The following is a 23892-nucleotide window of genomic DNA, read 5'->3' on the forward strand; positions in this document are numbered from 1 at the left end:
AGAACTGTGGCTTCTTCAGAAAGAGATCATCATAAACCAGGATTCCTTGCAATATTATCAAATACCAAACCAAATCCTGTCTGAACCCTTTAGTCTGCAAGAGGGATCACTCTCTCCACTTGTGGAAACCCCCAGGAGCACACAGCATGACGGCAAATGTTACCCCAAATTTGAAAACGGATCCAGAGACACATTCCCAAAGGACAGCTTTGAGAAGGAGAAACAAATATTGCCAGACATGCTGGGTAAACTCATCCACAGAGAAACCATTAGTAACTCTATCCCTTTCAAAGGAAGGCAATCCCTGGGGTCAAATGGCCTAAACCCTAAGCACAGGCAACGTCCTTCCAACACTGTTGTAAACCCAAGCCACAATCCAGAGCATAGGGACAGGCTGGCAACCTCTACCTGCAAAGCCAGCAAGCATCCACCTTACACACCTACCGGAAATGCTATAAATGAGAACATGGGATGTTTCAGACTGATGCACAGCTAGCTCAATATTCAGGCACAAAAGAGTAAACAGAACAACGAAATTATCTGCAGCCTAGACCCAACGGCTGCAGCCCAATTCTCATTCCGCTTCACATAACGTTGACTTTTTTCTTTGCTTAAATCTAACCTCCCTTTGCAGAACAGGGGAGGTGCGTGGGTGGTGGGATGAAAGCGTCAGCCTTGCGCACATCACACACCGTTCAGTTACCCAAGGAGAAAACAAGCCGACAGGGCACTGTGCTTGAACAAACAGTCAGAAGACAGCCCCTTAAGACAGCATGGCAAATGGTTTCCCAGGTGAGCGAACCTGCCAACCAACCAGCCAGTCTGTGCGCGTGTTTTCCCCAACACAATTCTGAAACACTGAGGGCGCTGGCTTTCTCCACTGGATTACTATGCCTCACTTCATTCTGCAAACAAAGCTGACTGCAGAGATTTGATGAGAGGCAACCAAAAATGACGTGCAGAGCCCTCTGGCCTGGGGCTCCCTCTTACCTGTCGAGTCGGCCCCGGAAGCCAGGCCACTCTGCTCCCCAGCACTGACGAGCTGCAGGTCTGTGTACGAGGGGCCAAAACTAGGACTGCTGGTGTCTTCAGAATGTGTGGTCCAGCTGCTCTCGGAGGGCAGTGGGCATCTCCCCAGGGAGTCGAAGGAAGGGCAGGTCCAGCAGGGCATGGCCAGTGATGTGGCTGGGGACAGACCGAAAGCATGCAGGGTAAACAGCTGCACTCTGCTCATCTTTAGCGCTTGTCTGACTTTGATGCTGCTCTGATCCTATGACATCTCAACAATCATACAGGGCAAAGAAGGAGAGGGAGTGTCACTCCTGACACAGACAGGGAAAACTAATTGACCGAGACCCCACCAGCGAGTCAGGATCAAAACTGGTGCTATAAGTAAGGTCTCAGCACCCTCAAATAAAAAATTAGCTCTTCAAAGAACATGTGTGATTTTAGGCTCTACTTGTATTTCTTCATCTTCTTTAAAATTTGTCTTGGAGTATAGTTGCTCCACAATGTTGTGTTAGGTTCTGCTACATAGCAAAGTGAATCGGCCATGTATCCCCCCTGCTTCTGGATTTCCCTCCCAGTTAGGTCACCGCAGTGCGTTAAGTAGAGTTCCTTGTGCTATCCAGTATGTTCCCCTCAGGTGTCTATTTCACACATTAGGCTGTACTTAGATTTCTAACCTAGGCTGCAGCTTCCTTCAGATCCAAAGTGCACGCAGTTTCACCCTTACCCTTACATTTTCCTCCATTTTTAGTGGCGCGCCAACAATCTCAAGAAAACTCACCAACCTGCACTGCAAAATTAGAGCTAGATTGGGTTAAGGGACAGGAACTTGAATATCTATCTATGTATGCGCCTAGGAATGAGATATGTGTCTGCTTGCCTTGAGTTTGACTGTAACTGGAGTCTGTAGTCTGTTACAAATACAAATTGAGATCTACCAGGGCTGCTGACCTGCTGGACGATGAAAAATACCTTTAATGGGGAAGTGCACAGGATCTGGCTTTATCTCTGTAACCCTACACACCAAATTCAGCAAAAACCATTTTGCAGAGTCCCTTTTTTGAGTTTTCTGATGTTCCTAAGTTGTTTTTGCTCAATTGGCCATCACATGGCTTCTCCATGGTGTTTCCTGAGAGGCTTATTGCAAGTTTACTGACAAATACTGAAAGCAAGTGCTGAAAAACCTGAGGACAGGGAAGGAAGACTGAAAAAGAAAGAAACTCAGCTTAATGACTTTGACGTTCATTGACACTGTTGAACGTATCAATGCTTCCTTCCTTTTTATTGCTGAGCAGTCTTTCATGGTGTGGATGTACTACAGGTAGTCCCACCATTCATCCGCCAAAGGACACTTGGGCTGTTTCCAGTCCTTGGCTCTTATAAATAAAGGTGCTATGAACATTCATGTACAGATTTTTGTACAAACATAAGACTCAATTTCACTGGGATAAACACCCAAGAGTACAATTTCTTAGATATATGGTAACTGCGTGTTCGGTTTTATAAGAACCTATCAAACAGTTTTCCAAAGATGCTGGGCCATTTTACATTCCCATCCGCATACATGAACGTCTCCTTATTTTCTTAACAGGGTCTTTGCAGAGCAAAAGTTTTAAAAGTTTTACAAGTCTTTAACCAGCAAGAAAACAATATAGCATCTATAAAAGCAACACAAAATACGAAGCATCTGTAGTAATAAATTTAACAAAAGAGGGGCAAAGCCCCAGAGGAGATACTTGTAAAGTTAAGAGACCACTGAGAAGACCTACATAGATGGAGAGATTCTATATTCATCGATTGAAAGAACTGAGGATGAAAAGATGTTTGTTGTTCTTGTTTTGTTGCTCAGTCGTGTCCAACACTTTGTGATCCGATGGACTCCAGCCCGCCACGCTCCTCTGTCCATGGAGTTTTCCAGGCAAGAATATTGGAATGGGTTTCCACTTCTTTCTCCAAGGGATCTTCTCCACCCAGGGATTGAATCTGTGTCTCCTACATTGGCAGGTGGATTCTTTACCACTGAGCCACCAGGGAAGCCCTTGTAAAAGATGTTAATTCTCCCTAAATTGGATTATAGAATTTTGCACTCTCAATCAAAATCCTAGCATGGCTTTTCTCCCCTCCTAGTAAGCAGAATCACATGATTTAGATATGAATGAAATCAAAATTTTAATAATACAAATTCATTGTAAATACACATTAAAATAAATAAAGTGATAGAAATAACATAGAAAAAATGCTACTATAAGAAAAAAATTAAATTAGACTCCGACTTCACACTATATAGAAAAATCAATTCTAAATGGGCTGAATGTCATAGTGTGAAAGCCTACATAAGATGTTCTTTAGAAGGCATATATTGGGTTGGCCAAAAAGATCTATTACAGCTTATGGAAAAATCCAGCGGACGTTTTTGCCACCCAAACAGCTTAATGTGGTCATGATTTCAGATGTAGTAAAAGATTTTCTTTACTGAGACCAAGAAAACACCAAGCATAAAAGAAAAATAAACAAATTTCATAGCATTAAAATTAAGTACTTCTTTTTACTAAAAGTCACATAGCACCCCACTCCAGTACTCTTGCTTGGAAAATCCCATGGATGGAGGAGCCTGGTAGGCTGCAGCCCATGCGGTCGCTAAGAGTCGGACATGACTGAGCGACTTCACTTTCACTTTTCACTTTCATGCATTGGAGAAGGAAATGGCAACCCACTCCAGTGTTCTTGACTGAAGAGTCCCAGTGACAGCGGAGCCTGGTGGGCTGCCGTCTATGGGGTCGCACAGAGTGGGACACGACTGAAGTGACTTAGCAGCAGCAGCAGCAGCAGCAGCACCATAATGAGTAAAGGGGACTTCCCCAAAGACTGAGCAGGTAAAGAATTTGCCTGCAATGCAGGAGACACAGGAGATTCGGGTTTGATCCCTGGGTCAGGAAGATCCCCCGGAGAAGGAAATGGCAACCCACCCCAGTATTCTTGCCTGGGAAATCCCAGGGACAGAGGAACATGGCCAGCGGGCTACAGTCCATGGGGGGTCACAAAACAGTCGAAAATGACTGAGCTACTAAGCACACATGAAGCGTAGAAAGACTCCCCACAGGGCGGGAGATAATATCTGCTGCACATTGTGTCCGCAAGGAACTCCTAGAAATCAGCAAGAAAAAGGGAAATACCATCAAAAAATACTCTCCAATAGGCATTTTACGAAAGGAAAAAACTAAATGGAAAAAAAAGGAAAAAAAAAACAACAAACTCAACCTCATTAGTAATCTAGGAAATGCAGATTAAAACCACATGAGCATTCACTGGTCTTCGCCCTTCCCTTCCTCCCTGTCTCCCTGTGACAAAATTAGTGAAACGTGCCTAACCCGGTATAGTCAGGGCAGTGGAGCCACGGCGGCTTTTCTGTGTGGCTGGTAGGAAAGCAAACTGGAAGCACCGCATAAAACACGTTGCTGTTAAAGTCATCTGATCGATTGGAGGATAAACACACCCTGCAGCACAGCAGTTATCCTCAGATGTTTTTAAACAAGAGAATCACTTGCACTTGCACGTGTTCACTAGGATAGGAAGGCTCACTGAAAAGGCAAAACGCATGTTCACAGAAACATGTTCATAATTGCTCCAAAGTAGAATAACTCTAATATCCATCACACTGCACAGGTAAATGAACTGCGGAATATTACTAAGATGGAATGGGCTTCCCTGGCGGCTCAGTTCAGTTCAGTTCAGTTGCTCAGTTTCGTCCGACTCTTTGCGACCCCATGAATCGCAGCACGCCACGCCTCCCTGTCCATCACCAACTCCCAGAGTTCACCCAGACTCATGTCCATCGAGTCGGTGATACCATCCAGCCATCTCATCCTCTGTCATCCCCTTCTCCTCCTGCCCCCAACCCCTCCAAGCATCAGAGACTTTTCAGTGAGTCAACTCTTTGCATGAGGTGGCCAAAGTACTGGAGTTTCAGCTTTAGCATCATTCCTTCCAAAGAAATCCCAGGGCTGATCTCCTTCAGAATGGACTGGTTGGATCTCCTTGCAGTCCAAGGGACTCTCAAGAGTCTTCTCCAACACCACAGTTCAAAAGCATCAATTCTTCGGCACTCAGCCTTCTTCACAGTCCAACTCTCACATCCATACATGACCACAGGAAAAACCACAGCCTTGACTAGACGAAACTTTTTTGGCAAAGTAATGTCTCTGCTTTTGAATATGCTATCTAGGTTGATCATAACTTCCCTTCCAAGGAGTAAGCATCTTAATTTCATGGCTGCAGTCACCATCTGCAGTGATTTTGGAGCCCAGAAAAATAAAGTCTGACACTGTTTCCACTGTTTCCCCATCTATTTCCCATGAAGTGATGGGACCCGATGCCATGATCTTCGTTTTCTGAATGTTGAGCTTTAAGCCAACTTTTTCACTCTCCACTTTCACTTTCATCAAGAGGCTTTTTAGTTCCTCTTCACTTTCTGCCATAAGGGTGGTGTCATCTGCATATCTGAGGTTACTGATATTTCTCCCAGCAATCTTGATTCCAGCTTGTGCTTCTTCCAGTCCAGCGTTTCTCATGATGTACTCTGCATATAAGTTAAATAAGCAGGGTGACAATATACAGCCTTGACGAACTCCTTTTCCTATTTGGAAGCAGTCTGTTGTTCCATGTCCAGTTCTAACTGTTGCTTCCTGACCTGCATACAAATTTCTCAAGAGGCAGATCAGGTGGTCTGGTATTCCTGCCCCAACCAGTAATGCTGAAGAAGCTGAAGGTGAATGGTTCTGTGAAGACCTACAAGACCTTTTAGAACTAACACCCAAAAAAGATGTCCTTTTCATTATAGGGGACTGGAATGCAAAAGTAGGAAGTCAAGAAACACCTGGAGTAACAGGCAATTTGGCCTTGGAATATGGAATGAAGCAGGGCAAAGACTAATAGAGTTTTGCCAAGAAAATGCACTGGTCATAACAAACACCCTCTTCCAACAACACAAGAGAAGACTCTATACATGGACATCACCAGATGGTCAACACCAAAATCAGATTGATTCTATTCTTTGCAGCCAAAGATGGAGAAGCGCTATACAGTCAGCAAAAACAAGACCAGGAGCTGACTGTGGCTCAGACCACGAACTCCTTATTGCCAAATTCAGACTGAAATTGAAGAAAGTAGGGAAAACCACTAGACCATTCAGGTATGAACTAAATCAAATCCCTTATGATTATACAGTGGAAGTGAGAAATAGATTTAAGGGCCTAGATCTGATAGATAGAGTGCCTGATGAACTATGGAATGAAGCTCGTGACATTGTACAGGAGACAGGGATCAAGACCATCCCCATGGAAAAGAAATGCAAAAAAGCAAAATGGCTGTCTGGGGAGGCCTTACAAATAGCTGTGAAAAGAAGAGAAGTGAAAAGCAAAGGAGAAAAGGAAAGATATTCCCATCTGAATGCAGAGTTCCAAAGAATAGCAAGAAGAGATAAGAAAGCCTTCTTCAGCAATCAATGCAAAGAAATAGAGGAAAACAACAGAACGGGAAAGACTAGAGATCTCTTCAAGAAAATTAGAGATACCAAGGGAACATTTCATGCAAAGATGGGCTCGATAAAGGACAGAAATGGTATGGACCTAACAGAAGCAGAAGATATTAAGAAGAGATGGCAAGAATACACAGAAGAACTGTACAAAAAGATCTTCACGACCCAGATAATCACGATGGTGTGATCACTGACCTAGAGCCAGACATCCTGGAATGTGAAGTCAAATGGGCCTTAGAAAGTATCACTATGAACAAAGCTAGTGGAGGTGATGGAATTCCAGTTGAGCTATTTCAAATCCTGAAAGATGATGCTGTTGAAAGTGCTGCACTCAATATGCCAGCAAATTTGGAAAACTCAGCAGTGGCCACAGGACTGGAAAAGGTCAGTTTTCATTCCAATCCCAAAGAAAGGCAATGCCAAAGAATGCTCAAACTACCGCACAATTGCACTCATCTCACACGCTAGTAAAGTAATGCTCAAAATTCTCCAAGCCAGGCTTCAGCAATCTGTGAACCATGAACTTCCTGATGTTCAAGCTGGTTTTAGAAAAGGCAGAGGAACCAGAGATCAAATTGCCAACATCCGCTGGATCATGGAAAAAGCAAGAGAGTTCCAGAAAACATCTATTTCTGCTTTATTGACTATTCCTGGTGGCTCAGCTGGTAAAGAATCCACCCATAATGCAGGAGACCCCAGTTTAATTCCTGAGTTGGGAAGATCTGCTGGAGAAGGAATAGGTGACCCACTCCAATATTCTTGGGGTTCCACTATGGCTCAGCTGGTAAAGAATAATGTGGGAGTCCTGGGTTCGATCCCTGGGTTGGGAAGATTCCCTGGAGGAGGCCATGGCAACCCGCTCCAGTATTCTGGCCTGGAGAATTCCATGGACTGTATAGTCCATGGGGTCGCAAAGAGTCGGGCACAACTGAGAGACTTCCACTCTCACTAAGATGGAATACACTGCAATAAACACTATACCCACAGGTAATGAAACGGAAAAACCTCATAAATAAAGTGTAAAAGGAGTCGGCCACAGAATAATACATACAGTATTGTTCCACTTACATAAGGTTCACAAACAGATGAAACGCAATTCTATCATTTGAGATGCATGTGTAGGAAAGCTGTTAGGAAAAGTCGAGCAGTTATCACAAAACCCAGGGAGAGGGTGACAGAGGACAGAGGGAAATGGATGACTAGAAAAAGGAATGTCATGATCAGTGGGGAAACAGAGTGCTTCTGAGCGATGCCAGTGTTCTATTTATTAAACTGGGGGGTGGGCTGTACTATCGTCCTTTGTAATTTAACACACACTTTAAACGTGATCCTTAGTGTTTACTCAGTAGCTAATAAAGCTTATTAAAGCCACATATCAAAAGACTATTCAAGAAAGGAATCTAACTATTTGTATTTTCACATTAGCTCTTCTTTCTTCCTTTATGTAGCTGCACCTGGTCTTCGCCGTGGCACGCGGGATCTTTAGTTGCAGCATCTGAACTTTTAGGTGTGGCATGTGGGGTCTAGTTCCCTGACCAGGGATCAAACCCAGCTCCCCTGCATTGGGAGTGTGGAGCCTTAGCCACTGCACCACTAGGGAAGTCCCCAGATACAGCTTCTTTACATTTGTTAGCTAACACTCTCAAATTTCCCTCGAAAGAAAAACTAAGAATAATAAAGCTGGGAGAAGACTCTTGAGAGTCCCCTGGACTGTAAGGAGATCAAACCAGTCAATCCTAAAAGAAATCAACCCTGAATATTCATTGGAAGGACTGATGCTGAAGCTGCAACTCCAATACTTTGGCCACCTGCTGCAAAGAGCCGACTCATTGGAAAAGAGCCTGATGCTGGGAAAGATTGAAGGCAGGAGGAGAAGACGCAACAGAGGATGAGATGGCTGGATGGCATCACTGACTCAATGGATATGAATTTGAGCAAACTCTGGGAGATGGTGGAGGACAGAGGAACCTGGCGAGCTGCAGTCCGTGGGGTCGTGAAGAGTCAGCCACGACTGAGTGACTGAAGAACAAAAACCAAAGTAGCTGGGAGAGGCGATGTCTCTACATCCTACCATCTGTTCTCATTTGATCTCATACATTTTATTTATCGGCTTAGCAAATTTGAATATATCATGGTGTCTAGTTTCTGGATTGAATATCCTCAGGCCACATGATCAGTTGAACAGTGAGAGAAAGTTCTCAGTCTGGAGTTGACTCTTCTCCCAGAGGAAGACCAGACCTCTGACAGCCAGGCCGGTGAGCAGCAGGTTGCTGTCATCATGATGCTTCACATCTGATTTGCAAGGAATATAGAGAAACAAAGACAGAAATCTGCCTTCTCTCCTTTCCTATGAGGTTGTATGTAAGGACTCTGGGTCCAGACTGCCTGCTGCACACAGCCCTGTAGCCTGGGACAAATTACTCAATACATCTGTTCTTCTGTGTTTTCACCCGTAAAATGGAGCAGAAAACAGGGTCCCCCCTCATAAATGGATTAGGCCAATACTGATGAAGCACTTGGCAAAATGCTTGGCACAAAGGAAGTACTCCAAAAGGGTGGTTAGTCGCTCAGTCTTGTCTGACTCTGTGCGACCCCATGGACTGTAGCCCACCAGGCTCCTCTGTCCACGGAATTCTCGAGGCAAGAGTACTAGAGTGGGTTGCCATTCCCTTCTCCAGGAGATCTTCCACACCCAGGGATTGAACCCAGGTCTCTCTCATTGCAGGTGGATTCTTTACTGTCTGAACCACCAGGGAAGCCCCAAACAGGGTTAAGTGGTAGTTGCTACTTCCAGACATAAACTTATATCCAAATCTACTTGAAATCTTGACTGACATCTCTACAAGTTGGAAACTAAGTTCCTCTTCTCCCTTCCACACCAGCTCCCTCTCCCTTTCCGATGTTCAGAAGGACACCTTGATTCTTCTCACCTTTGGCGCCTCACAGCTTCTGTTAATGCTACCTTCAAAGGACACTTGGAATCCAATCACTTCCCACCGTCTCCAAGCTACCACCCCAATCCCAGACCCCATCCTCTCCGCGGTCATCCCAGTGGCTGTCCTTGGTCTCCCCACTTCCACATTTACCCTCCTCCTCAGTCTGTTCTCCACATAAGAGCCCCCCAGTGTGAACAGAATCACCTGTGTGTGCAAGCCTAGGCTGCTCACATCTCACCTCAGGTGCAACCCCTGCCCCCCTCCCCACATACACACAGCTTTCCTCCTCACCCACAGTCAAGGTCCACGTCCTCACTGTGCCCTTAAAAACCTACGCCATCCAAGACCCCACAATTTCCTGACTCGCTGCCTTCTCGAACTTCTCCCCCATTCATTCCACTTGAATCACACAACATGAACAGGGCCACCTCCCCAGGGTCCCATCACTTATTGCTCCTTCCTCCTAGAAGACTCCTTCCCCAGTTTCTGCAAGGCTCAGGCCTCACTTCCCTCAAGTCTTCATGCCAAAGCTACTGCTCAGAGTAGCTCCTGGATCTTCTGTAAGTTTCACATCCTCTCTCACCCGGCTCCCTTTCTTTGCCTCGTTTTTCTCCTCTTCCCACTGAACACGTTATCTGACACACATTCATCTACTTCTCGATCCAGTTTCTGCTGTGGCTTCCCCCAGCAGAATGGATCAGGCAGGACTTCCTGCTGTATCCCCAGTGCCTTGAATAGTGACTGGCCCAAAGTGGGGGCCCAAAGCTCCATTGGTTGAATAAATAATAAACAAGTTGTCAGGGCTTCCTTGATGGCTCAGCAGGTAAAGAATCTGCCTTGCAATGCAGGAAATGCAGGAGAGGCGGGTTCGATCCCTGGGTGAGGAACATTCCCTGGAGAAGGGAATGGCAACCCACTTCAGTATTTTTGCCTGGGAAATCCCATGGACAGAGGAGCCTGTGGGCTACAGTTCATGGGGTCCAAAAAAGTCAGACATGACTGAACAGGGCAAAACAATAAGTTATCAGCTAAAACAATTCATACAGCAAATACTCTTCTCTCTTTTTATCCCCTGGGATCCTGAGCAGACTAAAATTTAAAATACTTATACACACTTTGATGTCATGTGCTTTATTTATACTTTAATGCTTACTCAGTTCAGTTCAGCCGCTTAGCGGTGTCTGACTCTTTGGAACTCCATGGGCTGCAGCGCACCAGGCCTCCCTGTCCATCACCAACTCCCCGAGTTTACCCAAACTCATATCCATTGAGTCGGTGATGCCATCCAACCATTTCATCCTCTGTCGTCCCCTTCTCCTCCTGCCCTCAGTCTTTCCCAGCATCAGGGTCTTTTCCAATGAGTCTGTTCTTCACATCAGGTGGCCAAAGTATTGGAGCTTCAGCTTCAACATCAGTCCTTCCAATGAACACCCAGGACTGATCTCCTTTAGGATGGACTGCTGGTTGGATCGCCAAGGGAATCTCAAGAGTCTTCTCCAACACCACAGTTCAAAAGCATTCTTCGGTGCTCAGCTTTCTTCATAGTCCAAATCTCACATCCATACATGACTACTGGAAAAACCATAGCCTTGACTAGATGGACCTTTGTTGGCAAAGTAATGTCTCTGCTTTTTAATATGCTGTCTAGGTTGGTCACAGCTTTTTTCTTCCAAGGAGCAAGCATCTTTTAATTTCATGGCTGTAATCACCATCTGCAGTGATTTGGGAGCCTCCCAAAATACAGTCTGTCACTGTTTATTTGCCATGAAGTTATGGGATCAGATGCCATGTTCTTAGTTTTCTGAATGTTGAGTCTTAAGCCAGCTTTTAAACTCTCCTCTTTCACTTTCATCAGAGGCTCATTAGTTCCTCTTCGAATTCTGCCATAGGTGGTGTTATCTGCATATATGAGGTTACTGATATTTCTTCCAGGAATCTTGATTCCAGCTTGTGCTTCATTCAGCCTGGCATTTCGCATGATGTAGTCTGCATATAACTTAAATAAGCAGGGTGACAATATACAGCCTTGATGTACTCCTTTTCCTATTTGGAACCAGTCTGTTGTTCCATGTCCAGTTCTAACTGTTTCTTCTTGACCTGCATCCAGATTTCTCAGGAGGCAGGTCAGGTGGTCTGGTATTCCCATCTCTTTCAGAATTTTCCACAGTTTATTGTGATCCACACAGTCAAAGGCTTTAGTGTAGTCAATAAAGCAGAAGTAGATGCTTTTCTGGAATTCTCTTGATTTTTCTATGATCCAACGGATGTTGGCAATTTGATCACTGGTTCCTCTGCCTTTCCTAAAACTAGCTTGAAAGTTCATGGTTCACATACTGTTGAAGCCTGGCTTGGAGAATTTTGAGCATTACTTTGCTACCATGTGAGATGAGTGCAATTGTGCGGTAGTTTGAGCATTCTTTGGCATTGCCTTTCTTTGGAATTGGAATGAAGACTCACTTTTCCAGTCCTGTGGCCACTGCTGGGTTTTCCAAATTTGCTGGCATATTGAGTGCAGCACTTTAACAGCATCATCTTTTAGAATTTGAAATAACTCAACTGGAATTCCATCACCTCCACTAGCTTTGTTTGTAGTGATGCTTCCTAAGGCCCATTTGACTTCACATTCCAGGATGTCTGGCTCTAGGTGAATGATCACAATATTGTGGTTATCTGGGTCATGAAGATCGTTTTTGTACAGTTCTTCTGTGTATTCTTGCCACCTCTTCTTAGTATCTTCTGCTTCTGTTAGGTCCATACCATTTTTGTCCTTTATTGTGCCCATCTGTGCATGAAATATTCCCTTGGTATTTCTAATTTTCTTGAAGAGATCTCTAGTCTTTCCCATTCTATTGTTTTCCTCTGTTTCTTTGCACTGATCACTGAGGAAGGCTTTCTTATCTCTCCTTGCTATTCTTTGGAACTCTGCATTCAAATGGCTGTATCTTTCCTTTTCTCTTTTGCTTTTCATGTCTCTTCTTTCCTCAGCTATTTGTAAGTCCTTGTCAGACAACCATTTTGCCTCTTTGCATTGCTTTTTCTCATGGATGGTCTTGATCCCTGCCTCCTGTACAACGTCACGAACCTCCACCCATAGTTCTTCAGGCACTCTATCAGATCTAATCCCTTGAATCTATTTCTCACTTCTATTGTATAATCATAAGGGATTTCATTTAGGTCATACCTGAAAGGTCTAGTGGTTTTCCCTACTTTCTTCAATTTCAGTCTGAATTTGGCAATAAGGAGTTCATGATCTGAGCCACAGTCAGCTCCCAGTCTTGTTTTTGCTGACTGTATGGAGCGTCTCCACCTTTGGCTGCAAAGAATATAATCAATCTGATTTCAGTATTAACCATCTGGTGATGTCCATGTGTAGACTCTTCTCTTGTGTTGTTGGAAGAGGGTGTTTGCTATGACCAGTGTGTTCTCTTAGCAAAATTCTGTTAGCTTTTGCCCTGCTTCATTTTGTACTCCAAGGCCAAATTTGCCAGTTACTCCAGGTATCTCTTGACTTCCTACTTTTGCATTCCAGTCCCCTATAATGAAAAGGGCATCTTTTTTGGGTGTTAGTTCTAGAAGGTCCTATAGGTCTTCATAGAACTGTTAAACTTCAGCTTCTTCAGCATTACTGGTCAGGGCATAGACTTGGATTACCATAATATTGAATGGTTTGCCTTGTAAATGAATAGAGATAATTCTGTTGTCTTTGAGATTATACCCAAGTACTGTATTTCAGACTCTTCTGTTGACTATAAGGGCTACTCCATTTCTTCTAAGGCATTCCTGCCCACAGTAGTAGATATAATGGTCATCTGAGTTAAATTCACCCATTCCAGTCCATTTTAGTTCACTGATTCCTAAAATGTCAATGTTCACCCTTGCCATCTCCTGTTTGACCACTTCCAATTTGCCTTGATTCATGGACCTAACATTCCAGGTTCCTATGCAATATTGCTCTTTACAGCATCGGACTTTAATTCCATCACCAGTCACATCCACAGCTGGGCACTGTTTTTGCTTTGACTCCGTCTCTTCATTCTTTCTGGAGTTATTTCTCCACTGATCTCCAGTAGCATATTGGGTACCTACTGACCTGGGGAGTTCATCTTTCAGTGTCCTATCTTTTTGCCTTTCCATACTGTTCATGGGGTTCTCAAGGCAAGAATACTGAAGTGGTTTGCCATTCCCTTCTCCAGTGGACCACATTCTGTCAGACCTCTCCACCATGACCTGCCCATCTTGGGTGGCCCCACACGGCATGGCTTAGTTTCATTGAATTAGACAAGGCCGTGGTGCATGTGATCAGTTTCTAGAACTGCCATAAGAAGTTACCACAGACTTCACGCTTAAACAACAGGAATCAGTTTCTCTCACATTGTTCTGGAGGCAAGAAGTCAGCAAAACTGGTTCCTTCTGTGTGCTGGGGGGGAAGACTCTGTTCCAGACCTCTCTCTTCGACTTGTAGATGGTCATCTTCTCTTTGTATCTCTTCAGATGACAAACCCCTCACTTATGTGCATGTCTCCAAATTTCCCCTTTCCATCAAGGCACCTTTATTCCCCTTTCATCTGATATTCCTTGTCCTGGGTTGCGTTCTCTGGAAGCAGCTGCTGAGATGGTATTAAAAGTTTGATATGTGTCTTAGAGAATAATACCTTCCGGAATGTTTTTTTCTGCTCATCATCCTCTGAGATTTGAAGGCGGCCTGGGCAGAGATGCCAGGTCAGGAGAGCCAAGGTTACCCCTGCTAGAGTCTTCCACTTTCTGCTTCTAGTTAGATGTTCACTAACTAGGGCTAAATGATTTCTCCAATGTTGTAAACACGGTCATCCATGAATACAAAATAGATCTCATTTAACTCTTCATTTGTGGCTTTCACAGCTTGCGATACAAAGCAGTGGCCCTAGGACGGGTTCAGAGAAGCTTTGGCTCACCCCAGAAGGCTTCATGGGAAATAGACCGCTGGACTGTTAGGTAATCTCAGCTTGGGGAAAAGAGGGACTGTGTCCAACTTTCTTATAATTGCATTCCCAGCACCTAAATATGCTTTGCATGAATGAACTGGTTAATTGATGCATGCTTGGGCAGCTGATTGTGTTCTGTGTCCCAGACTGAGGGTGGATGGGTCACATGGCCCCCTGGGTGAGTTAGCATATTCTCTGGAAGAGGAGAACATCGGGGTTGTAATACAATATGTACATGTTATGCTAGGTGTATATGTAATATGTGTGTATGTGCATGAATGTCAGTGTATATGTTTTATGTATGTATGTAAATGTACATTACTATGTGTATGAGTACATGTTATCTGCATATGCTATGTCTGTGGGTCTATGTGTACGTATGTGGTAGGTGGGTATACATACTGCGTGCACAACAACGGAAAGCAAACAACTGATGATCACAAAGCAAAACAAAAAAATCACTTTCCTGTGATTTACCGAAGAGGGCATCGTTCAAGTTCCACCTAACAGCTCATTAGCCACATAAACAGGAGTCCTTCTGCAGTAGATTTCATGTCCACCTTTTACCTTTTCCTTCATTTATCCGATAAATACAAAGAAGGCCGCTACTAAGTTCCATGGACCATGTTCTGGGATAAAGAGTAAATGAGACAAAGTCCCTTTTCTCTAGTGGGGAAGACAGACAGTAAACTCATAAGCACACAGCCTAATTTCAGGGAGAGACATGTAAGGGCCTTCCCTGGTGCTCCAGGGGTTAAGAGTCCGCCTGCCAAGGCAGGGGACATGGGTTTGATCCCTGGTCTGGGAAGTTCCCTCGTGCTCTGGGGCAACTAAGCCCGCGTGCCAGGACTACTGCGGCCCGCGGGCCTTGAGCTGGTCTCCGCAGCACGAGGGACCACCGAAAGAGAAGCCCGCAGACGCAACCAGAGAAAGCCGGGCACGACTACAGGGCACGGCCAAGAAAGGAACAAATACAGGCTTACAGAAAGCAAACGAGGGCCTCACTTAAAAACAAAGGATGAAGAAGCAGAGAGGGGCTGCGGGGCGGTGGTGCTGAGCAGAGCTCGGAGAGAACTTCGAGAGAGAGCCTCAAAGGCTGGGGGAGCCGGCAGGAGCGGAGAGGCACTCGGGGGAGCAGCGGGAGAGGCGACAACCGGAGCAGAGCGGAGTTCTGTGGGGACGCGCAGGCCCTGAGGGAGGCGGGCTCGGTTAATAAAATTCATTCCTGAGAGCATCCCGGGTCTGAGGTGGAGTCCCGGAAGGTCATGAATTACCTTTACAAGCAGAGAAGAACCATGCAGGGTACTAAAAGAAAGCGAGACCCGGAGCGGAAGTACACGCAAGCCTTGCGGGGCGCCTGGCCTCCATAGTCACCAAAAGGCTGGGATCTTATCCCACCCCCGCCCACCACTCTCCCCCAACAACCTCACAGAAACTAACCGCTGGGCTCCTCTTCTTCAGGACTCTCAGCTGCCTCCTTCTTACATGGCTGACATCATCTCTGGTCCTCCCCCAAACAAGCGGGTCTTTCTCTGGTCAGACAGTTAGCTTCCCTCTGCTCCCCCAGACACAATGGGAAGGCCTCAGTCCAAACTCTGAGGGAAGACATTTGAAGGACAGGGGAAATAAAGGTTCCGGAAATCAAGGTTTTTTTTTTTTTCCCATGTTCGAAATTATGCATATCCTGCAGGATCCGCATAATGGGTCCAATTCAGCCTCGTGGCCTTGGCCTTGCCACAAAATCACTGTGTCCCTGGAAGAAGGTCAGTGCACAACACGATGAGTGAACAGGAAGCTTCCTGCAGATAATAGCGCCTTAATTTTTTTTTTTAATTTCGGGGATGAACTTTGCTCTTTCAACTTGGCTGCATGCATTTGCAAATGTATTCTAAGCACACCCACACACTTGAAAATGCACATTGGCCTTGTCTCTGAGACAATCTGTGTAACAATTTTAGGTGACAGCGAAGCTGACGTCTACATTCCTCCTGGTGCGTGGTACAATTTAGAAGTCTGAGGAGGTAAAACATTAAGTTAGGAAAATTCTGTGCAACTGGCCCACTTCAGAAACACTACTGCTAAAGCACAACACGGGAATAAAACACACCTGGTGTAGATCCATTTTCAAAAATGTTTCTTTGAGAGAAAAACATAAAGATTCAATTTTGATTTGAACAGATCCATCAGAATCTTTTTTTTAAAAAGCACTTTGGTTCCTCTCATGGTTTAACAGAATATCTATGCATTTACTTCAGAGTTCAGCAAATGAGTTTTCAGTTAAGTTTTTTTTTTTTTTGACATTTTTTACCATGTAATTCAGACTGATCACACAGCATTTTCAAACCGGAACAATATTTCCAAGGTGTGAACAGTATTCCTATGCTAATTTAAGTCCAAAGTGTAAGTGTTCCATGGGTTTCCCTTGTGGCTCACCTGGTGAGGAATCTGGCTGCAATGCGGGAGGCCTGGGTTCAATCCCTGGGTTGGGAAGATCCCCTGGAGAAGGGAAAGGCTACCCACTCCAGTATTCTGGCCTGGAGAATTCCATGGACTGTATAGTCCATGGGATAGCAAAGAGTCAGACACGACTGAGTGACTTTCACTTTACTTTAAAGTGTTCGACGTTCAGTTCAGTTCAGTCAACCCAGTCGGTGTCCGACTCTTTGCAACGCCATGAACTGCACACCAGGCTTCCCTGTCCATCACCAACTCCCAGAGCTTGCTCAAACTCATATCCATTGAGTCGGTGATGCCATCCAAACATCTCATCCTCTGTAGTCCCCTTATCCTCCCACTTTCAGTCTTTCCCAGCAGCAGGGTCTTTTCCAATGAGTCAGTTCTTTCTTTGCCTCAGGTGGCCGAAGTATCGGAGTTTCAGCTTCAACATCAGTCCTTCCAGTGAATATTCAGGACTGATTTCCTTTAGGATGGACTGGTTGGATTTCCTTGCAGTCCAAGGGACCCACCACAGTCTTCTCCAACACCACAGTTCAAAAGCACCAATTCTTTTGCATTCAGCTTTCTTTATGGTCCAACTCTCACATCCAAACATGACTTCTGGACATTATTTGTTCTAATAAAAAATCTAAAGAGAATATTTTGAAAGTGAAAGAGGAGAGTGAAAAAGTTGGCTTAAAGCTCAACATTCAGAAAACTAAGATCATGGCATCCAGTCCCATCACTTCATGGCAAATAGATGGGGAAACAGTGGAAACAGTGGCTGACTTTATTTTGGGGGGCTCCAAAATCATTGCAGATGGTGACTGCAGCCATGAAATTAAAAGACACTTACTTCCTGGAAGAAAAGTTATGACCAACCTAGACAGCATATTAAAAAGCAGAGACATTACTTTGCCAGCAAAGGTCCGTCTAGTCAAGGCTATGGTTTTTCCAGTAGTCATATATGGATGTGAGAGTTGGACTATAAAGAAAGCTGAGCACCGAAGAACTGATGCTTTTGAACTGTGGTGTTGGAGAAGACTCTTGAGAGTCCCTTGGCGATCCAACCAGCAGTCCATCCTAAAGGAGATCAGTCCTGGGTGTTCATTGGAAGGACTGATGTTGAAGCTGAAACTCCAATACTTTGGCCACCTGATGCCAAGAGCTGACTCATTGGAAAAGACTCTGATGCTGGGAAAGACTGAGGGCAGGAAGAGAAGGGGACAACAGAGGATGAGATGGTTGGATGGCATCACTGACTCAATGGACATAAGTTTGAGTAAGCTCCGGGAGTTGGTGATAGACAGGGAGGCCTGGCGTGCTGCAGTCCATGGGGTTGCAAAGAGTCAGACACAACTGAGTGACTGAACTGAACTGAACTGAAAGAGAATATTTGGGCTTCCCAGGTGGCCCAGTGGTAAAGAAGTGAAGTGAAAGTTGCTCAGTTGTTTCTGAGTCTTTGCAACCCCATGCATTATACAGTCCATGGAATTCTCTAGGCCAGAATACTGCAGTGGGTAGCCTTTTTTCCTCTCCAGGGGATCTTCCCAACCCAGGGACCAAACCCAGGTCTTCTGCATTGCAGGTAGATTCTTTACCAGCTGAGCCACAAGGGACGCCAAAGAATCCCCCTGCAAAGGCAGAAGATGCAGGAGACTCGGGTTCATTGCCTGGGTCAGAAAGATCCCCTGGAAGAGAAAATGATAATCCACTCCAGTGTTCTTGCCTGGATAACCCTGTAAGACAGAGGAGCCTGGTGGGCTACAGTCCATGTGGTCACAAAGAGTAGGACACAACTGAGAACACACTCACACACACACACACACAGACACATGTACACAAAGAGAATATGTATCAACATGGCTTGAGCCAAACTGATCTGAAGTCAGATATGTGAATTTCACATTGGCCTTCACCAAATTTCAGGGGTTTTAACAGAGGAAACAACTTTTACAAAAGATTCAAGAGGCATGATTTTATATGCCCTTTCATTCCTAACATCATCAGGTCCAGGGAACTGGTGCCCATTCTTTTTCCTGTATATGTGTTTTTAGAAAGGCTCCATATTTTATCCATATTTTTTATCCATATTTTTCTGAAAAAGATCACACAGCCCCTTTTTCCCAGACCAACCATAATGGCACTCCACATTCTGCCCTCGTGACGTCCAAAAGAAAGTTGTCTCCTTGATGGATTTAAGCGTTTCTGGACCTGTTTTTCCTTCTAGCTGTTGCTCCTAGTTATTCAGTCACCCTTGGTACGCATCAGTGGTCAGTGAACAATGAATTAAGTGGCCAGGTCACCAGGGTGGGGACACACCACTCTCTGGCTCCTCTGAGTCCCCAGTGCAGCTTCTGGCATTCAAATGCCACAAAAATAAGAGATTTACCACTACTGACAGTCTCTTTGTCCCTTCCTTTCCCTGCCTACAGCCTCCTGCATTTTAATGAAGGCAAATTGCACATTCTCCTGCCAGGCTAAAATCCAATGCCCCCTTGGCTTTATTCTTAGGTGGCACCGCTTAAAAGAGAAATTCTTTTGTGGGGTTTTGGGAGGGTTTTTTTTTTTTTTTGGTTTTCATCTCTCAGGAAAACTGTGGAGGTGCTGAGGAGTAGGGACCGAGGGAGAGGAAAGAGTGTCCCAGGGAACATTTCTCTCCCTACGGACTCCCCTGTGATTGCTTCTTTCCCAGCTTCTCTTTGCAAGCCAGGATGTTAAGGTAAGGGACAAGCTGGTGGAGTAAAGCTCCATTTTTTTGCTTCCAGGAATCCAGGCACTCATCAGTTCTCCTCTGTCACCCCCCCGCCCCTCCCCCACCTATTTCTCTGAGGCCAAGATCATCCTTTTTCTTATAAAAGGATATTAGTAGAGAGGCCACATGGGACAAGTCCAAGACACACATTTTTCCATTTTTTCCTGACACAAAGACAGCGGATTGGAAAGTGCTAGGCATTTGCTAGAAGCAAATAGAACAGATGTTAAGGAATAAAATGAGAATAAACTGAGAAACTACAATCACATTACAGGTAAGAGTCGGTTTCCATGGGTGATGCTTATGTGACTGGGAAGAGGGCTGAAGTCAAAAAATCAGTTTCCATGGAAACTTTGTTCTTGTGGAACGTCACACCCTGCCTGCATGCATGGGGCTGTAAACTTTGGAGGTAAAGCATTGTGGCTACCACAGAACATGCGCTTAATAAATGGCCTGCCCTATTAGAGGTGCTCCCCTAGACCAGCTTGACTTACTCAGCCTGCCTCCACATAGAGAGGAGGGGTGTAGATGTATACTTATGGACACTTGCTCCTTGGGAGAAAAGCTATGACCAACCTAGACAGCTTATTAAAAAGCAGAGATAGATAGCACTTTTCTGACAAAGGTCCATATAATCAAAGCTATGGTTTTTCCAGTAGTCATGTATGGATGTGAGAGTTGGACCATAAAGGAGGCTGAGCGCAAAGAATTGATGCTTTTGAAATTGTGGTGTTGGAGAAGACTCTTGAGAGTCCTTTGGATTGCAAGGAGATCTAACCAGTCCATCCTAAAGAAGATCAGTCCTGGGTGTTCATTGGAAGGACTGTTCCTGAAGCTGAAGATCCAATATTTTGGCCACCTCATGTGAAGAGCCAACTCCTTAGAAAAGGTTCTGGAAAAGATTGAAGGCAGGAGGAGAAAAGAGGGCAGAGGGTGAGACAGTTAGATAGGACCACCTATCTGGAGATAATGGAGAGGAGGAGAGAGGAGCCTGGCCTGCTGTGGTCCATGGGGTTGCAAACAGTCAGACACGACTGGGCGATTGAACAACAATGTGGCTGATTCACAGTGTTGTACAGCACAAACACAACCCTGTAAGCAATTATATTCCAATAAATAAAATAAAAAGCAAGAAAGTTAAACAAGAGATTCTTTTTTTTTTAAGTTAAAAAAAAGAAAAGAAAAGTGGAGGGAGGGAAAGAAAGGGGGAAAATATTTTAGAAACTTGGTATTTAAAGTAACCATGGCTGCTGCACCAAAAACCTGGTGTGTTCAAACAGCAGAAAGTTGTTCTCTCATAGTTCCAGAAGCTAGGAGACTGAACTCTGAATCACTGGGCCAAAGTTAAGATGTCAACAGGGCAAGGCTTCCTCCAGAGGCTCGAGGAGAGAATCTGTTCCTTGTGTCTTCCAGCATCTGGTGGCCACTGGCATTCCTTGGCTACAGCCTCCTCACTCCAGGTCTCAGGGCCAGCATCTTCAAATCCCTTTCTGTTCTGCCTTCACACTGCCTTCTCTATGTGAGCAACATCTCCCCCATGTCCCTCTTATTTATGTATGATTATACTGCGGACCCACCCAGATAATCCAGCACGATTTCCTTATCTCAAAATCTTTAGCTTAATCCATGAGCAAAAATCCCTTCTACAAATAAGACAAGGTTCACAGGTTCCAGGGCCGAGGACCTGACGGCTTTAGGGCCCACTATTCAGGCTACCACACCAGGAAAACTCAGTATTACCCAACGAACAGAGCCAGCAGCAGCGACTACAAGAAGTCTCGGTCTGTTTCTATCACGGTGAAGATACTTGCTGTAAAACACGGCACCACTGTCGTGTAATGTCTGCAGTTAATGTATGTGATGTTGCTGACATAGCACAAGTACCAGAACCTTTCGGATTCAAATTAAAACCTGAGTTGCTCAACAGCCTCCAGGATGGAAGCTGGGGAGATGTCTGCATTATCTGTGTTGAGTGCGGTGAAGCCTCACTTCTCCTGCAAGTACCCTGACCTGAGCTCTACCAACCCCTCACTCTTCCTTACTGTTAAACACAGCTTATGTGAGGAAACCCATGAAGGAGCTAGTCTAGTCGGTGAGGCTAGTTGGGGTAATAGGGATGTACCCAGCAATCCTTTACTTGGTAGGTTCCTTGATGGGCAAGAGAGGGCTCCTGGATTTTTTTTTACTTTTTATTGGAATATACTTGCTTTACAATGTTGTGTTAGCTTCTGCTGTACAGCAAAGTGAATCATCCATACATATATATATCAGTTCAGTTCAGTTGCTCAGTCGTGTCTGACTCTTTGTAACCCAATGGACTGCAGCACACCAGGCCTCCCTGTCCATCACCAACTCCCAGAGCCTACTCAAACTCATGTCCATTGAGTTGGTGATGCCATCCAACCATCTCATCCTCTGTCGTCCCCTTCTCTTCCCACCTCAATTTTTCCCAGCATCAGGGTCTTTTCAGGTATGGTAGTGATGGTGGTTTAGCCACTAAGTCGTGCCCAGCTCTTGCGACCTCATGGACTGTAGCCCGCCAGGCTCCTCTGTCCATGGGATTTTCCAGGCAAGAATACTGGAGTGGGTTGCCATTTCATTCTCCAGGGGATCTTCCCGACCCAGGAATCGAACCCAGGTCTCTTGCATTACAAGCAGGCAGATTCTTTACCAACTGAGCTATGAGGGAAGCCCTCATACATTCCCAGTGTATACACATATCCCCTCTTTTATAGAATTCCTTCCCATTGAGGTCATCACAGAGCACTAAGCAGAGTTTCCTATGCGTAGGCTGTCATTAGCTATCTATTTTATACGTAGTAGTATATGTATATGTCAATCCCAATCTCCCAGTCCATTCCACCTCCCCTTCCCCCACTTTGGTATCCATAAACTTGTTCTCTACATCTCTAGTTCTGCTTTGCAAATAAGTTCATCTGTATCATGTTTCTAGATTCCACGTATAAGCAATATTATACATTTGCTTTTCTCTTTCTGACTCACTTCACTCTGTGTGACAGACTCTAGGTCCGTCCATGTCTCTGCAAATGACCCAATGTCATTCCTTTTCGTGGCTGAGTGATGTTCATGGCAGCACTACGTGCAATATAGCCAGGACACAGAACCAGCCTAAATGTCCACCAACAGAGGAACGGATGAAGATGTGGTACATCTATACAAGGGTCCTTGGATTTACTACCATTTTCTTTGCCGCCCTGCGGCTCTGCACAGTTCTCCAGGTACTTGGGTCTCTGAGCTAGAAACACGGGCTGAGGCAGGCCTGATCCTACACGTCCAGCCTCACATCTGCTGGGAAACCAGTTGATAAGACTCTTTCTGCAGAGGAGAGTCCCACCTCCACAGAGCTCAGTTAAATGTTCATCCATGGAAACAGATGGAATTAGTAATGAATGTCTGAGCCAATGTTCTCAGGCCAAAATTATGCTTTCAACACATTTCAAAGTTGTCATTTCTTGATTCGTTCTCTAGTAACATCAATAAATCCCCTGTCCTTAGTACAATGCAAGGCTGGCACAAGGGTGAGGCAAGGGAGGCACTCACTGTGGGTGCAAAATTTAAAAGATAACTTAAATAATTCAGTAATTAAATAATATTTTAAATGCAACATTTAAAAAATATAGACTCAGCCAACTGCAGCCTATAGGCTAGCTATCTATTTCTGTATGCAGAATTTTACTGGAAAAAGAGCTAGGATTAGGGTGGAGTATGGCAGTCATCCAGGTTTTAGTTGGATTTTGTCTTTAGTCTTTAAAATGCTGATATTTTGTTCATTAAGGAATTTTTTTTGCATTGTTTTTTACTTTTTCAAATAATTTTGGCCTTTAAATTTATTTTTTTAATCACAGTATTTTCAAGCCTAATTGTTTCAAGATAGCTATTTTTCTTAAGACAACCATTATATCTTGATACAGAGCACAAATATTTTATATATATTTCCCAATTTATCACAGAGAATAGTAAAAAGATGTACTTACGAATCCAGATTCAATAAAATTAGTCTTTACCACTTTGCCAAGGATATTAATGAAATTAACTTTATTTTTTACTATATGTACACAGTAGCCATAAGTTTATTTGCCATTACTTTTATACTATTAATGCAAATGCCAATATAATAAAAAAAGCAAAAAGCATCTTAGACTTCTTATGAAAATATTTTTGATCCTACACATCCCTTGATAGGATCTTAGGAAAACCCAGAGATCTATAGATCACACTTTGAAAACTGCTGACTTAAAGGAT

General features: G+C 44.5%; 1 protein-coding gene across 6 annotated transcripts in view; it reads right to left on the minus strand.

Moving 5' to 3' along the window:
* The window catches only part of STON2 (stonin 2), a 182013-nt gene that overhangs the window by 101744 nt on the left and 56377 nt on the right, over positions 1–23892 (minus strand). For 5 of the 6 annotated variants that reach the window (XM_061429619.1, XM_061429614.1, XM_061429617.1 and 2 more), the window contains one exon: positions 991–1185. The exons of the other annotated variant lie outside the window; for it this stretch is intronic. In XM_061429619.1, coding sequence (XP_061285603.1) covers positions 991–1185 — 195 coding nt within the window. The remainder of the gene's footprint in view (positions 1–990; positions 1186–23892) is intronic. 6 annotated transcript variants of the gene reach the window in all.

This window comes from Bos javanicus, chromosome 10 (genome assembly GCF_032452875.1).
Source record: "Bos javanicus breed banteng chromosome 10, ARS-OSU_banteng_1.0, whole genome shotgun sequence".
Taxonomy (NCBI): domain Eukaryota; kingdom Metazoa; phylum Chordata; class Mammalia; order Artiodactyla; family Bovidae; genus Bos; species Bos javanicus.